The 15,922-nt window shown below is 39.0% G+C and overlaps 1 protein-coding gene across 1 annotated transcript in view; it reads right to left on the reverse strand.

The window, feature by feature from the left end:
- Nucleotides 1–15,922, reverse strand: part of syne1a (spectrin repeat containing, nuclear envelope 1a) — a 119,433-nt gene that overhangs the window by 51,539 nt on the left and 51,972 nt on the right. Inside the window, exons 58-75 of the mRNA XM_077221161.1 lie at nt 15,179–15,361; nt 14,431–14,574; nt 11,773–11,928; nt 10,467–10,631; nt 10,142–10,314; nt 9,836–9,989; nt 9,513–9,656; nt 8,218–8,382; nt 7,797–8,114; nt 7,540–7,695; nt 6,201–6,371; nt 4,549–4,875; nt 3,960–4,112; nt 3,370–3,537; nt 2,986–3,162; nt 1,219–1,365; nt 961–1,086; nt 375–551 (exon numbers count right to left, since the gene is read on the reverse strand). Of these exons, the coding sequence (XP_077077276.1) occupies nt 375–551; nt 961–1,086; nt 1,219–1,365; nt 2,986–3,162; nt 3,370–3,537; nt 3,960–4,112; nt 4,549–4,875; nt 6,201–6,371; nt 7,540–7,695; nt 7,797–8,114; nt 8,218–8,382; nt 9,513–9,656; nt 9,836–9,989; nt 10,142–10,314; nt 10,467–10,631; nt 11,773–11,928; nt 14,431–14,574; nt 15,179–15,361 (3,204 nt within the window). The remainder of the gene's footprint in view (nt 1–374; nt 552–960; nt 1,087–1,218; nt 1,366–2,985; nt 3,163–3,369; nt 3,538–3,959; nt 4,113–4,548; nt 4,876–6,200; nt 6,372–7,539; nt 7,696–7,796; nt 8,115–8,217; nt 8,383–9,512; nt 9,657–9,835; nt 9,990–10,141; nt 10,315–10,466; nt 10,632–11,772; nt 11,929–14,430; nt 14,575–15,178; nt 15,362–15,922) is intronic.

Genomic DNA, 15,922 nt, shown 5'->3' on the forward strand with positions numbered 1-15,922 from the left:
TGTGCTATTTTTCATACACAACAAAGGGGTCTGCCTAGACGCTGTTATTACAGGCACTGACAAATCAATTCACACATCCATAATTACACCCAGACGAGTAATCTGGGGAGAAATCTTTATTAATGAATAAAGCTTCCTGCCAGGAAATGTAACAGAGGCCAAAGATCACCAGAGCTTTCAGCAATACATAATAGACTGTATCTGATTAACTGATAGATATCGTACAAAACTTGTGCATAAAGTATTAATGTAATATTAAATTTGCGTTGCAGTAGTGTTTCAGTAAAGTCTCATATAACCCTTATTTCATAAAAACGTGTAATCATTTTGTGGTCTTCAAATGGATTTCATCTGGAAACAAAGCTGTCACTTACCTGAGCCTGGTCCAGCTGGTTCTGAGCAACCTTTGGCTCGAGCTCAGCTGGCCTCCTCAACATGTATTGGAGGAGTTGTTCAGCCTCAAGAAGATGACATTCAAGGTTGGAACGTAAATCCTTGATCTCTCTCCAGTTTTCTGTTAATTCTTGAGATTCCAGCATCTTGTCCTCAATCTGTATTGGGCAGAAAACATCTCTAAACATTTTCTAACCAAATCCAATGTTTAGGATGGATTTTAATATTTGATTAATATTAATATTATTAATATTATACTATAAAAACGCTCACAAACATTGTTTGAAAAGCAAAATAAATTATGAAGGCAGGGTAAAAAGGCTTAGAGGTTTAATGTGACTTTCATATAACAAAGGGGAAAAAAATAATAATAAAACAAATGCAAAGTTTCTCTGGGGAATGTAAAAGTTTTAAAAGTGAACGCAAACGCATTGAGATATAATTTCTTTCTCCTATCACCATATCCCTTTAAGGGTTCTGTAAAAAAAAGTGTCCATAGTAGAAGAAAAAACTAAAATCTGAAGTTAGAACATTAGAAACTTTAATGTAGTTATATGAGTCACTCACCTGAAGTTTGACCTGCTGTATTTCAGCAGCCGTCTCTCGTACTTTCTCATCAGAAAGATCACAGGTAGAGCACACCAGCTGCAAATAGGTACTAGCCTGCTCCTGCAGAGTTCGATCCTGCTTCATCTAATGAGACATTTAAGAGACCCCCAAAACCAAATGAGGTAGAGTTGATTATACATGGCTTTCTCATTGCAACTTAACTGTGCAGTAAAGCCACTTTTGTGTAGATACACAAAGCAACATAAAAACCTGTACCTGTGCTAGCGCCTCCTGTAGGCAGAGTGGTGCATGTGCAGGAAGCTGTATCTCCTCTTTTACATTTATAACCCATCTCTGACACTGTTGCAACGTATTCCGCAGACTTACGTGCTTCTGCAGTTCCCGATCCAGACTCTGATACACCTGCACAAACAGTCAGAAGAGTTTTGCTTCAAAATAACCACACTATATTTAGTGACCAAAAGTAATTGGCTAAAATTTAAACAATAAATAGGGGTCATATAGGGTTCAAAACTGAGCCAAATTATAACAAAGCATTTAAATTATGGACATCAAAGGGTATTTAAAGTAATCCTTAGCTGTATAAAACAGGAACAGCACGACTCTGACATATTTGAGGAGCAAAACGGCGAATGACATGGGTGGGGCATACAGTTAACCATGCTAAATCGGGTCAACATAAAGCAAAGTCCATTTGACAGGTGTTGAATGCTCTGGCATCCCTAATCCCATGAGCAGAAAAGCTGACGCTGATTGACATTCTTAATTCACAAGTCCTCGCAGGGGGCAGGCAACGACAGGCTTGCTTTGGCAGATGACAGGAGTTGGCAGAGTACATGCAGACTATGGGACTCATTGACCAGATTGCCAGGTGGCAGGATTTACCGGATGGCATTGTTCTGGCAAGGTTGGCACAAAATGGTACGGGGTATAAACTAGCCAACCAGAAGGGAAGGGTTTTATCAATGCCTCGGCTTGTTTTGACGGAATTGAACTTGATGGGCTAAATAAAACTGGCACGGGGAAGGGGCCGAGGTATTAATAGACTGGGCGGTTTGCTCAGAGAGTGACTGAGCAGGCAATGTGTCATATGGCAGAGAGTGGTTGCCATATTAGGGGTGTGTGTGATTAGGGTTCTTAGAGGAAAGCAGGTGGCAGCTTTTGGTGGGATACTGCAAGAGCTGGAGTAGGGGGGAAATGGTGATTTGCAAAGGGGGTATGTGCTCACTTTCATTGCCGTGGGGTTTAATGATATGCTTTCATGGAGAAGTGATTTCTTAGTGCCTCCTGATGTGTCTACTTGTAATGACACTGGCATGCAGAAGTCAAAATGTCAAGCACATTTCATTGCCAGACATCCCTGGTTTATTGACTGCCTGGTAAGTGTTGTTTAATCTGATTTAAAAGACAAGTACACTGAGAGGAGGATTTTGTCAGCACTTTAGTTGGTCCTGTGCAACTAGGAAGCCAGGCAGGGTGGATTAAAATAATCAAGAGGTTCTGGCAGAAAGTTGGCATCCTTGAGCTAGCTGCTGGAACAGTATTTTGATGTGAGCAGAGGGACAATACTCAGTGGCACTAACACAATGAACGGAAATCATTGCAAAAATTGCAGAATTTTCTAACTATATATATTATTTGTTTGTAAATAATTTTTATGCTGTTTGCATGGTTTGTTTAAAATTTTAATTAACAATGTAACTCTGCTGTCATTTTCAATCAAGCCAGAGGCATTTTCTTGAATTTAATGAGTTTTTAACTGTTTAACCTTTTTCCACCCCATTTTGACTTTTGCATCATTGACAAGACATGACCGGTTGCTTTTAAACAACTATTTGATGTTTGCAGGCACATTTACAGGCCAATACCATTGCACCAGTGTACTGGCCATCACTAAAAGACACATAATTACACTCCTACCTATAGAAACTGTGGGTCTTTATATAATGTCATAGGTCTTAATGCACAGTAAACATCAGCACAATGCTGGTCTTGTACTTTTGTGTGGCCAAGTAAACTCACACGCTGGGCAGTGCTGCAGATGGCAGAGTAGCTGTCTCTTGCTCCCTGCTGGTGGTTCTGAATTTGCTGGCGAAGCCGTGCCTGGAGGCGCTCACTGCAGCCGGACAACAGCTCCTCTCCCTTTTCCTTTAGTGTAGCCAAACGCTCCTCAAAACCTGCTATCTCCTCCATAATAGCCTGAGATGAGACATAAATTTAACACAAAAGATGATCTAAGTAGCAGAATTAAATATTCTTGAAAACACCGGTATTAGCAGGAACTCTTGACGTTATGATTTCATTTTACATTATAACAACAATTTCAAATGTGTGTAAACAACGTGCAGATATCTGATTGGATGTTTAAGGGGTTTTGCTTTTCTGTTAAGCTTTATGATTTGTCACCTTGTGTCTGGCTAGCTGCTGAGTGGCAGCTTCCAAGCCACCGCTTGATGATGGGCCGGGAGTCACCATCCTGCTGGACATCTGCAACAGCCAACGCTCAATTTCCTGTAGATCTTTGTGGTAAGCTTCCTGTTTCTTCACCTGGCCCTCCAATCTGTGAACATGGGTCTAAGGAAATACATTTTTAATCAGAAATTATCAAGACATTAGTAAGCACTCAAATTAAAGCACCTATATAAACACACAGCTGGAAACCCTCTTGCACAATAAAGAGCTTCTGACAGCTGCAAGCATGAGATGAATTATTTGAAAGTGAGTATTCATAGCACTGATTGCAGGGTTAATGGATGCAATCTTTGAGGAAATAGCACATTAAATCCTCCAAATTTATATTTTAGTAGCATTTTGTTTTATTTACAATTTAGTTTAAAATTATTTTATATATATATATATATATGTTATCCTTCCAAATTGCTGAAAACAAGCATTGATACGTAAACGTGTCAAGTCATAAATTAATGCCCTGAAATCATTGCATGTTCCATGTTATGTTGCATTTAAATGATTTTGTGTAGTCATTATGAGCTCACCCTAGCTGAGCCACACAGCTCCTTGTAGTCTGCCTGTAATCTGGTCATGTTGTCTGTGATGGAAGGGGAGTGAAGGAGGGTCAGCAGACTTTCTCCTTTCTCTAGCACAAAGCTCACGGCAGAATCACGGGATACCAACAAAAGCTCCACAGCCTGGACACAACAGAACATTGAATACAGATATAGAGATATACACTGCAGGATCATGTGACACTGACAACTGGAGTAATGATGCAGAAAATCCATCTTTGCCACCACAGGAATAAATTATATTTTAAATTATATTGAAATAGAGAATATTTATTTTAAATTGTAATAACATTTCATAATATTACTGTTTTAATTATATTTTCAATCAAATGTGTTAATATATATATATATATATATATATATATATATATATATATATATAATATTAAAAAATATAAATAAAAACTGATTATAAATTAAAAACTGTCTGCATTATTCTTTGACAATTCTGCTGGTAGATTTTAAAAATGACACATGGGGGAACTATCACTTTTGTTGATGGAGCTAGTCACAACTACACATTTCATATTGGTTGAAGACTGTAAAACAATTCACTCACCTTGTACTTGGCCAGCTGGGCTTTTCTCTGGTACAGTTCTGCTTTAGGTTCAACATTAGAGCTGAGCAGAGCTCGAGTCTCCCTAAGCCACTGCATTTGGCCCTTGTAGCGCTCTTGGAAATCTTTATAGAGCACAATGCTCCTTTCCAGGGTTGCATGCTCCTCCCGTAGCCCCAGAATAAGCTCTTCGAGCTGTGATCGCCCCGTTTGCACTTCCCTCTCTAGCCTGGATGCTCCAGGGTCATCCAAGAAGGAAACGGCCTGCTCCGTTGTCTCTCGAAGTGTTTTAAGCAAGCAGTGACCTTGATCCATCTCCCCCTGTAGAGACTGCGGGATGAGAGACTCTTTTAAACAACAAATGAAATGGTACAAAAAAAGAACGACAATAACAAACAAACAAAAATCAATAATTCAATCAGCCACAGGAAAGATATTTATGCCTTCCCCAGTGTGCAACCAAGACATGTACAGTATTTCCTGTTCCTGACAGCTTCTGATCCCTGTATTCATGTAGAGCTTCAGCGCTCCTCTGAAGTGGACTTTTCTGATGGGTACTTTGAAGCCTGTCAGGCTCCTGACACCTGTGTGCGGAGACCCGGTGAGGCCCCAGACAGAGATATGAGAGGAAGACCCAATTACCCAGGCCTTAAATAGGCCTGCCGCAGCAGGGTTTCCCCGGCAACGACCGCACTCAACCCCTCCTACTCCTTTACCTTTAATCGGGAAGCTTCTCTATATGATATCAGCCTGTTGTTTCTAAAAAGAGTGGTACATGAGAGGCCCCTGGCTGTCCAGCAGGATCTGGAGCTACTGCTGCGGTACTGACAGGGAAAGGAGCCCCAGTGTTTTAATTATGATTTCCACACACAAATAAGGAAATGAGAAGCTAGTGATGCAGAGAGATGTAGGATGCAAGGATAATTGGGCCAAGAAATATGATCTGGTCAAAGAAGCATACACTTAATTGGCTGTTTGTTAATTCACAAATTCATGCGTCTATACTGCTGTCGTTTAATGGAGTGGGTGTACATAGTACACAACACAGACAGTTTCTCCATGTCAATTTGCTATTAGTGTCTGAGTTGCTCCATTGATAACAACGTGGATTAAACGAACCGAATTAGTTGTATAGATATGTATACATGTGTGAGAAGGAAGAGAGTGTTAAGTGATGTTGAAGCTGCAAGGGCATTGCATCAATTACACAGTCTGTGCCAGCAGGTTCCACAGACAGACCGCTCCTTCATCTGAGCTATCACAGTGGGGGAGTGTGTGAAGTGGCTGTGTGTGTGTGTGTGTGCGCTCGCACGTAGGGTGCGATCGCACTAAAGCTTTCTTTTGCTTTGTGTAGTAGACATATTGATCATATCCTTAAGATGACAAAGAGACTTGTACATGTGCACACACATACACACAGATTGACTCTTGTGATCTCAAATATGAGTGCAAAACTGTGCCAAGCCCACTGAGAGTCCTAGTCTGTGGTGTGCGTCTGTGCAATTTATCAGGCCAAATCAATAGCTGTTAAACCACCGGATAAAAAAAGGGTTGACAGCTTTATGTGTTCCTTCAATATTAAGTGTTTATCTTTATTTGCAGAAATAAAATTATATATATATATATATATATATGCGAATGTAGGTGTGCCATACCTCTAGCCTCTTCATCTTTTTTTCCATTGTAATGCGATCGAGAGCTTCTGTCCTTTCTGTAACGATTTTAAAATTCTTCCTTGCTGCACTCAGCCAATCAGAGAAGGTCCTGAGGGCATTTTGAGCCTCTGTGATGTTCTGCATCTCTTCCTGGAGCTGTTTGAGGGTCTCCTAAATGACGGAAGGATGAATCAAAAGGCTCATTGTCAAGAATGCTTGCAATTCTGTCTCATCAGCATGAAGGGTTTTGATTGATCTAATGCCGCACACTCGCTAACATTCACTGCTGGGGGCTTGAGGCTAAGCTATTTTGCCGCATTCTTCTCTTGACATTCAGATCCCTCATGCACGTGGCACCAATTAACGCTTTTGCGCTGTGCTGCGCGCACACCTATCTGCAGAGATGTAATAGCTCTTGACTGCAGTGCTTGTGGTGGCCTGTTGTTTCTCACAGAATAATTACACGCTCTCTTCAGTGTCGCAGCCAGGGTGTGTGTGCATGTTAGAGAGAAGTGGGCAGGAAGGAGAGGTGTTACAGCAAGTGTTAAAAACAATTCTGTTGCTGCCACAGAAGCAGCATCACCGATTGATGGGCAAGATTGGATCCAATATTGTTTAATTACAAGCTAAGGTCTCAATGTGGGCGAGACATTGATTTTTCCAGCGTGTAGTTTTTTGTTTTTTTTGCCATCACAGAGGGTCACAGAGCTGGTTTACCAGGCTGGATAGCTTCCAATGTTTAGACGGCTGAGAGATTAGACTCATCAGTGTGCTCTGACAGCAAAGTGAGAGGTGAGCCAATGATGCCAGGTTCTACTAAAAGAAACATAATTGTAGAGACCGAATGCACGAATAAAAATTTCCCATTACTGCATTTTAGAAACAATAATTTATTAATAATAATAATAAATTATTATTATTATTATTGGACTTTATTTTTCATTTTGGTTCAATTATTAGTATTATCGTATTATTGTGTTTCCTTTTATTAATAAGAATAAGAATAATAATAATAAATAATTGCAATAATTCTGAGGTTAATTATTAGAAGGGAAGAAAAGGGGAGCAAATATAGTTTTTAAATGCCCAGATAAAAAGATTTTAGTTTTAGTTTAACAAGAAGAACACTGGGAGAGGATTTGGGGAAAGAAACAAAAGTACCCAGTGTAAACCAGTGGAATAATTAGTGGGATATTATCAATCCATGGGAAATAGGGTGGACAGATCATAAGACTGCATGTCTGTCTGTTGTCTTTTTCACATGATTTCACATGATGCTGCATAATTGCATAATAATCATCAAGTACATAAGAATTGTTAATATATAAGGGTGACTTGCCTGTATCTGTAGGAGCAAGGCATGGTAGCGAGCAGTGAGCTGGGTAACCCTGGTACTGATCCGACCACTGACATGAGCATTCTCTACGACTTGCTGTGCAAGAGCACTTAGACCTTCCACCTCAGCCTGACGGTGAGCAGCCTCAGTCTGCCACTGCTGAAAAGAGGGAATGACAAGAAAATGTCAACTGTATACAGTACATGAAGCCAGAGTGCAGTATTTCTGTATTCATCAGGCGTACTTATAATACAACGTACCTTCAGGTGTTGTAGCTGGGCCTCCTTTGCAGTGACATCAGATCGACGGTGGTTTCTCACCTTAACTTTGAGCTCGATGTCAACCAGCCACTGGTCTAAGCTTTGGAATAAACCTTCTAGTTGCTGAACTCTTGTGAGGGCCTGCTCAACCTGGACTTTGGTCTCCCCAAGGCGGTCTTGGTACCCCTGCCATTCTGTCTGTGCTGTTTCCAGGGCCCGATCCTCAATTTGAGGGGCACCCCAAGGAATGACTCTTTCCCGACTGGCAAGGACTGAACTGAGTAAGTTATGTCCCTTAGGGAAATGAGACTGGAGCATCTGGTAATGTTGTAAGACATAAAGAATGAAAGTTAAAGATTAGGTAGTGCTGAATATTTTTGCCTATAATATTAAATTCAGAAAATATCACAGTAATAATAACCTGCAGTTCTTTTAATGTGTTCTCCAGAGCATTTACATCTTCATCTAGGGGTGAGAGGAGGGCCAAACTGCTCTGCTCTTGCTCTAGCCAGTCTTCAAACATGTGCAGCCCTCGCTGATACTCTTGATGGAGAAGAACCAATTCTTCAGCCTTACTGACAGAAGCCTGAAACACCAGTATAGTATATTATTTCAAAAGTTACTCCAAAAGAAGCATAACAGAGTGCAACCCTTTTTAGCTGTTTGGTTTCTGGATGTATTTTTTCCATTAATTTCCTCCTTTGGAATTTAAAAAAATTATTGAATAAAGGGTTTTGAGTCACAGACCATCACCAACTAGATCCAAAATCACACGTTACAAACTTGGATTTGAGTAAGAAAAGGAAATGCAAATTGGAAAAAGACTTGTGTGCTTAATGTCTTTAAGAAGAAAATTACTATCATGAAATATTGTGAATTATATAAGTGAATAAGAAACAACGAGGGTACAATTTCAAACAATTACATTTTAAAGTTATTGGAAATTTTATTGGAAAATATTCATATATATAATTGTCACGTTCTATGTGTTCTGTTTCATCTTAATGTACTTTTAGTTTATTTCTCTACAGTCCTGTTCCCTTTTTTGTAGTTTCCCACCACTCATTAGCTACTATTGACACTCATGCCATCAATACACCCGTTCGTCATTTAGTTTGTTCTCATTTGGTATTTAAGTTCCTCCTTATGTTCAATTCAATGTCGGGTACTGTCGTGGTTTGCACGCTGTTACTTTGTCTTATTCAATGTGGATTACCTGAGTTTGTTTTATTATTAAATATTTTGTTCATTGGAACTATTTTGGACTCGTCTTCATCATCATCATCTGGACTAAATTGAGACAATAATATAGTTCACATATATAGTTTGTGCATTGCAATGCTTCATTCGAGTGGGAGGTCACTGCTGAGCTCTTTGGACTCAAATTCTGTTTCCATGGTAACAACAACTTATCTGATTGTTGAAAGATCTTTTAAGGGTAGTAGATGATGAAGCACTTCACTGTGAATTTGGCAATTAAAACTTTTAGTTTTTAAATTAAGCAGAAATCATTCTGTTTTATGGCTTCTACAGAAACATATATCATTGCTCAGCGACGTCAGAGCTCTTGTCTTAAAAGATTTATATGTTATTGTAAAAAATCAATTTCTCTATATAGAAAATGAATGGGATTTTTACTTGCAGAACTTTACTGTTGCGCTATAACCACAATTTCATGGACTCGCTAGTCTACGGTCTACAGTTTGACGTTCATACCTTGGCTTTATCTTTGACGGTTGTATATCTCTCACTGAGTTTCTGGATCTCCTGTTGAGTGGCTGTATGTTCAGTCATGTTGGAACCCTTGGTAGCAATGGTCTCTAAAGGGCTAGAGTGGCTAAGAACTTCCTCATAGAGAAGCTATAACAGAACAAAGCAATTAATACTTTGAGGTTACAATTTCTGATATAACTGTAAGAATATACAACTGTTACCTAATTAATAAATCCAGCATTATATTTTATTATAGTATACTGTAATATAGCCTAAGTATTATAATTCTCTGAGCTAAATATATCCTATGAAAAGTATCAATTTGCCTTGGCACGGCCTAGATTGGCTGTCTTGTCCCTCATTTCAGCATAGTGTTTGTCTGAGTTTCCAAGGCTCTCTTCGACACGCTCCATCCAGCACTCAAACTGACTGACATCCTCTTGGTAACTGGTCCAATGTGACAAGGCACCTTCCAGCTGGCTGTAAATGCAACACATAAACAAGACATCTACTACTTCCACACAGATATCTGAAGAGCAAATACCTCATGAAATACTTGAGGTATAACAGAACTGACTTGAGGTATAACAGAGGATAAATATACAAGACTTATGGAGAGAAAGCTCTCGGACCTTTTGCACTGTATGGATGTTGATAAGAGTGATTCCCAGGAGTCTTTGAGGTCCTGAATTTGCTTGCGAACCACTGGTACTCCCTCAGCTGATGTGTTCCTCTGGACAGATTCTCCTCTGGTGATGAGCATCTTCAGTTGGATTTCTCTTCCCTGACAAGCTGTCAGTAAAGCCTGGAATCAATCAGAAATACTGTTACCCACCAAACATGTACAAATGAAACATCCAAACTAATATGAGCCATAATTCCTTAGAACGTTGTCTTTAGAATTAGCAGCATCTGCAAAACTGTACTATAATATATGTATAATAAACGACAATGTACCTCGAGCTGGCCCATTCTGGATATAAGCACATTCTTGTCAGATGTGGGGCATCTGCAGGTCTTGAGGACCTGTTGGGACTCAGAAACCCAGTTCTGAAGTTCCTGAAGGCCCTGTGAAAATAGCTGATGCTCCCCAACCACTCGTTCTACCCTTGACACCTTCTCCTGCAGGAGGTGTGAACAAATGAGGTGATAAGTACATTTAGGAATGCACAATACATTCATGCAATATTGGTTATCAGCCGATATTAGAGATTTCTTAGCTGGATGTTTAATTGTGCCGCTAATTGTTTTCTGTTTCCACATTTAGATTACCTTTGCCGTCATCTAATGCTCACATCTTTAAAAACACTAACAATTTAATAGCACTTGTTGAATGTAATATTTAGCAAATCTAAAAATTTATATAGCATTTTCATACGGTAGATTATAATATTGTGATGCCTAAATTCACTTGAAGAATTCAAAAAGATTTATTGTAATTTTATTTTTAATATATTTAGATAAAATAGTATGTAATTTGAATATTGGACATTTATCAATCATTGGCCATAACATGAAAATTATTATCAGTGTCGATCCTAATTTTAATATCAACGCATCCCTCATTGTATAATTCATCCTTCGTTGTGTAAATCAGTATACAACATGCTTTTTTATAAAGTAAGCAATCGAACAAAACTCAGAGAAAGGAGACAAAACTTAATTTAATTCAAATTACTGAAAACAGAAATGCACAAATGCAACAAATGACTCCCACTCCAAAATTCAAAGCATATCAATAGAAATGTAAAAGTTTTTTTTTCTCTTCCTCTTCTTATTCTGTCACCTGATGGAGTTTGGCTTGCTTAGTTGCGGACAGTTATATTATTGAGTTGACTGCACTGAACTGAACTGAGCTGGATGATGATATCACTTTTTTCTCCGGAGCTGCTTTTTAGCTAGATTGAACTCATTTCATAATTGATGAACTTTACACTTTTAACTGAATCAACACTGAACTGACTTAAGCTGAATAATGACACTGTTGTCTTTTTAGAGCAGAGCTTTTTTCATCATTAATTATTACTTTCCTGTTTATTACTGTAAAGCTACTTTGAAACAATTTGCATTGTATGACGTGTGTCTTGGCTTGACTTGTAACTAGGATTTAAATAAACAATAAAAACTTTAAAGCATATAGTAAATCTACTAATAGAACCAAACAGGCCATTGATATTGAGCTCATTATCAATCACAATCAGTGTTAATAATGAACAAGAAAGCATAAGACTGATGAGGTAAACAGACAGGTAGAGGAGGTTACCTTAATCAGGTTGCTCAGGGCCAGGTAGCATGCAGCTAGCTGGCAGACGCGATGCACAAAGCTCTTCCCAGCACCCTGACCATCCCAGAGCCCATGTGCTCGCCCTCTCAGCCCTGCCAGTTCAGACTCTCGGGAGCTCATCTCCTCCAGCAACGTCTGAGGGGGTGCAATCAGGGGTTACAGGAGAATAAGGATTGTAGGGTATGGACCACTCAGACACACACTAATTATTCATTATATACATTGGTTTATGAAACTCCAAAACTAACAGCCCAAATGAACGAACACAAGGGCAGAAACAGTGTCATGTTACAGGGCATGATAAGGAGATTTTACGACCTCCGAGGAATGTGGCCACATGCACAACAGAGAGATACAATGGGAACACAGAAACCCTCTTTAAAACAGACTTTGCTGCATTAATCATAGACTAACTGATCTATAAATGAACATGCATAAAACTGTGATGACTATTGTGACTATTATGTGACTATTATGTATGGTATGTACCCTGGTATACCACCAACTAACGATCAATGTAATCTCACCTTTATCATGCCTCCTACCTAATTAATCCTCATTTAATGACTCACACTTTGATCTACATCACCTTCTTCCACTAGAATGCAGTGTGGATGTGTTATAGCTATCTGAGCATTAATGAAGGTATGTTTCAACCATGCTTGAGACAATGACTCGTAAATCAACTAAGAGCCACTTTTCCCTCTCAGACATGTCACCGATCTTATTGGTCGAGTTCAACCCTTGGGAGTGGATCCTTTCCAGCCTATATTAGAGACAGTCCACATGTGACCTCCCTCTCTTAGTTCTTTCATCCAGCCGCAACACTGTTCTGGTGATACTGGGAAACCCCCTCCCCCTCCACGGGGGCCCCAGGGCCCAGCAGGCCAACCAGATATGGGCTTAGGCAGGAGAGAGAAGACTCTCTCACAAAGAACCAAGGACAATCTCAGGAGTTTTGGAACAAAGACTCCAACCAACAACGACTCAAATCACCCACTCTTCCGACTTCCTCACTTCTCCTGGGTGCTCGGCGTGGCCTCAACAGGGCCTCAGGCCTTGAACAAACCAGCCATGCGTTCCTGGAGAAAGAGAACTCTCAACCAACTTCCACTTGACACTGCCGGAACCATCAACGACTTAAATTTTCAACAACTTCAAGAATTGTTCCCACTACAAATGCAAGTATTCAATTCAATGAAATGTGAAAATGAAATTCTGATGGTTCTTCTCATAGTCCCTTTTTCCGGTTTCCAATTTAGTCCTATCACTAACCTATTTCTGTATTTCTGTATTTCTGTATATATGTGTGTTTAGTTTATTTATGTTTATTATTTAGTTAATAAAACGTATGCACTTTATGTATTTGGTTCTGATTCGCTTGCAATACGAAGTCCCTTTACGGTTTGTTCTTGCTACATGCTCAAAACACTGTACATGTTAAGAAATAATTATTCTTCTGTGGCCAGGGAAGATACCCTTTTCTTAGAATAAATTAATAATCAAAAGAGTTCGTTGGACGAACTGATTAATTGATTGTAATATTGATTTAGCCAAGTAAAGTTAATCCAATTAACTGACCCAAATATTCATAATTAATCATAAGTTATTATTGATTATTAATATTTCATATAGCTAGGTTCCTTACAGATGAATGGTCATGCAATGAAAGTTATGAAACACCACACTAAACACAAACATGAGCTTTTGGACACTTCCAATGAGATGGACAGGTCACATTCTCCAAGCACCAAAACAACTTTTACTAAACACTTAAAAAACCAGGGAACAAAAGACCACCATAAGCAAATTTCTTGCTTCTTTTCTTTAGATAGAAAAAAAACAGACTGTGAAATTGTCAGTTAGGTAGACACAGTTCATGATAATAGAGTCTATCATGTTGGGTGCACTCTGGGGATAAAGGGATTAAGAGGGAAAGTGGGTAAAAGCAGGGGAAGGGGAGAAGGGAGGGGATGGATAATCACTCAGAGGACCTCTACACACTGTACAGATACACTGTTGGAAATGTAATTGCCAACAGAGCAGACAAAAGCACCCAGCAGGCGACAAAGCAATACAAAAATAGAGATGAAAGATCTTGGGATAAGGCAAAAATAGAAATGTTTATCTTTTCAACCTCTATTCTACGTTCATATTATTATCAGGTTGTATATTGAGGTTTTGTTCTTTGAGTGCATTTGTAGAGCGAAAAATTTATTGCATGTCAGCCTAATCCTCAAAAGTGGCTAAAAGCTCGACTCAGCAGAACCATAGTTGACAGACAGGGTTTATTTCATTATCTCCAGCAGATCCTACTTCTGTTTAGCTAATTTAATTGAGCTTAAGTACAGCAAAATACACTGATACAGTTAGCTGATTTCTTCTGATCATTTAATTACATGTTCAAGTAGCTAGTAGTGTTAAAAAGACATGAAAATTTTTTATACTGTCCAAATGTTTAATGCATAATCTATTGATCATAAATCAAATGTTCTCCTGTCAATGAATTATACATTACACGGATTTTCAAGGTACAGTAAGTGAGGACTGGAATCTCAATAGTAGTGATTGAAGTCATTCGAGTAGAGCAAAGCTCTAATGAATACTTATGAATTCAAGAAGACTAACTGGGTGTACCTGAAGTTTGGAGAGCTCTAGTCTCTTGGCAGGTAGGTCATGGAGGCGAGCGCTGCTCTCCTGTACACTGATCTCTGTCCTGTTCAGCCAGTCTTGCAGAGGCTCCACACTTGCTTCAAAGTCCTGCATCTGAGACTGCAAGACCTGAGAGCACAAATTCACATCACACATGTACCTCAGGCTGTATGTGGTTTTTACTTATTAAAAAAAAATGTGTAGAGACAGTCTCATGCCTGTTAGAATACAGTGTTAAACACTAGCCATGTAATGTTTTTGATGTACAGTGAAAAGGATCAAATAAAATAAAACAGTAATATGCAAAGATATTTTTATTAAAAAGGCTTGCACACATGGATGGATACAGTGTTAAACACTATGTAAACAGGATTATATTAAAATAAAATAATAAAATAAAATAGTAATATACAAAGATATTTTTATTAGAAAAGCTTGCACACATGGATGGATACAGTTTTAAACACTATGTAAACAGGATAATATATATATAAAAAACAATAAATAAATAAATAAATTAAATAAATTAAATAGTAATGTGCAAAGATGTTTTTATTTAAAAAAGCTTGTGTCACATATGGATGGATACAGTGATAAACACTAGTGATATAGTATTTTTTATGTAAAGTGAATAGAATATTAACATTTTTTTAATTATTTAAAATTTTGTATACAAAAAATAAATAGTAATATGCATAGACGTAAAAAAAATAAAAAATTCACTCATCTCTACCTGCAAGGCCATCTCTCTTCGCTTTAAGCTATCCACCAGGCTCTTCCAGTCATCTTTGGCTACGTTTGCTTTGGTCCTGATGGCCTCCACTCTGTCGGCAGCCATTATGCTACTAAGCTGCTCTCCATACGTCAGGACAGCACTAAGTCTGGCTTGGCCCTGGTCCTTGTCACTCATGAACTCCTGTGGTGCAGAATGAGCAAGACGTCAGCCGCACAGACACAAGTGGACTATCACAGAGCAGAGGGCAGCAAGTGCAATGAGTCACGTCCAGACATTGACAGGCACCCAGCAGGGATCTCCCACCATCTGTGAGGCATGCACGTCCCCTCTTTTTGCCGTCTTTCTCCACTCAAACGGTACAGATGCAATTATGTATGACCCAAAGCATGTCTGCCTCTGTGTTGGTGGTTCAGGGCAGTAAGCCATGCGGAAACATTGTTCCACATTTGGAATACATTTGATGGTAAATAAAAAATGAGCAGCGTTGTTTCCATCTTTCTATTCTCATAACCCTGTTCCACTTCTTTCTTCATATCTCTTCCTTTTTATTGTAGATAAGCTATGCTTCATCTAGTCCTACACAGAATCTCTGCTAATCTTTGCCTTGTTCTCTGCTGATTGTGGGGAATCTGCAGTATTCTGAGGAATGAATTTATGTATGTGACAAATGTTAAACAGAGTCTGAACTGGTTTCGCTTCAAGACCCAGATTTTTTATTGGACATCAAGCGGCGACCCAGTA

The sequence above is a fragment of the Siphateles boraxobius genome, unplaced genomic scaffold (assembly GCF_051911475.1).
Source record: "Siphateles boraxobius isolate OS27281-9 unplaced genomic scaffold, OSU_SipBor_1 8, whole genome shotgun sequence".
NCBI classification, from domain to species: domain Eukaryota; kingdom Metazoa; phylum Chordata; class Actinopteri; order Cypriniformes; family Leuciscidae; genus Siphateles; species Siphateles boraxobius.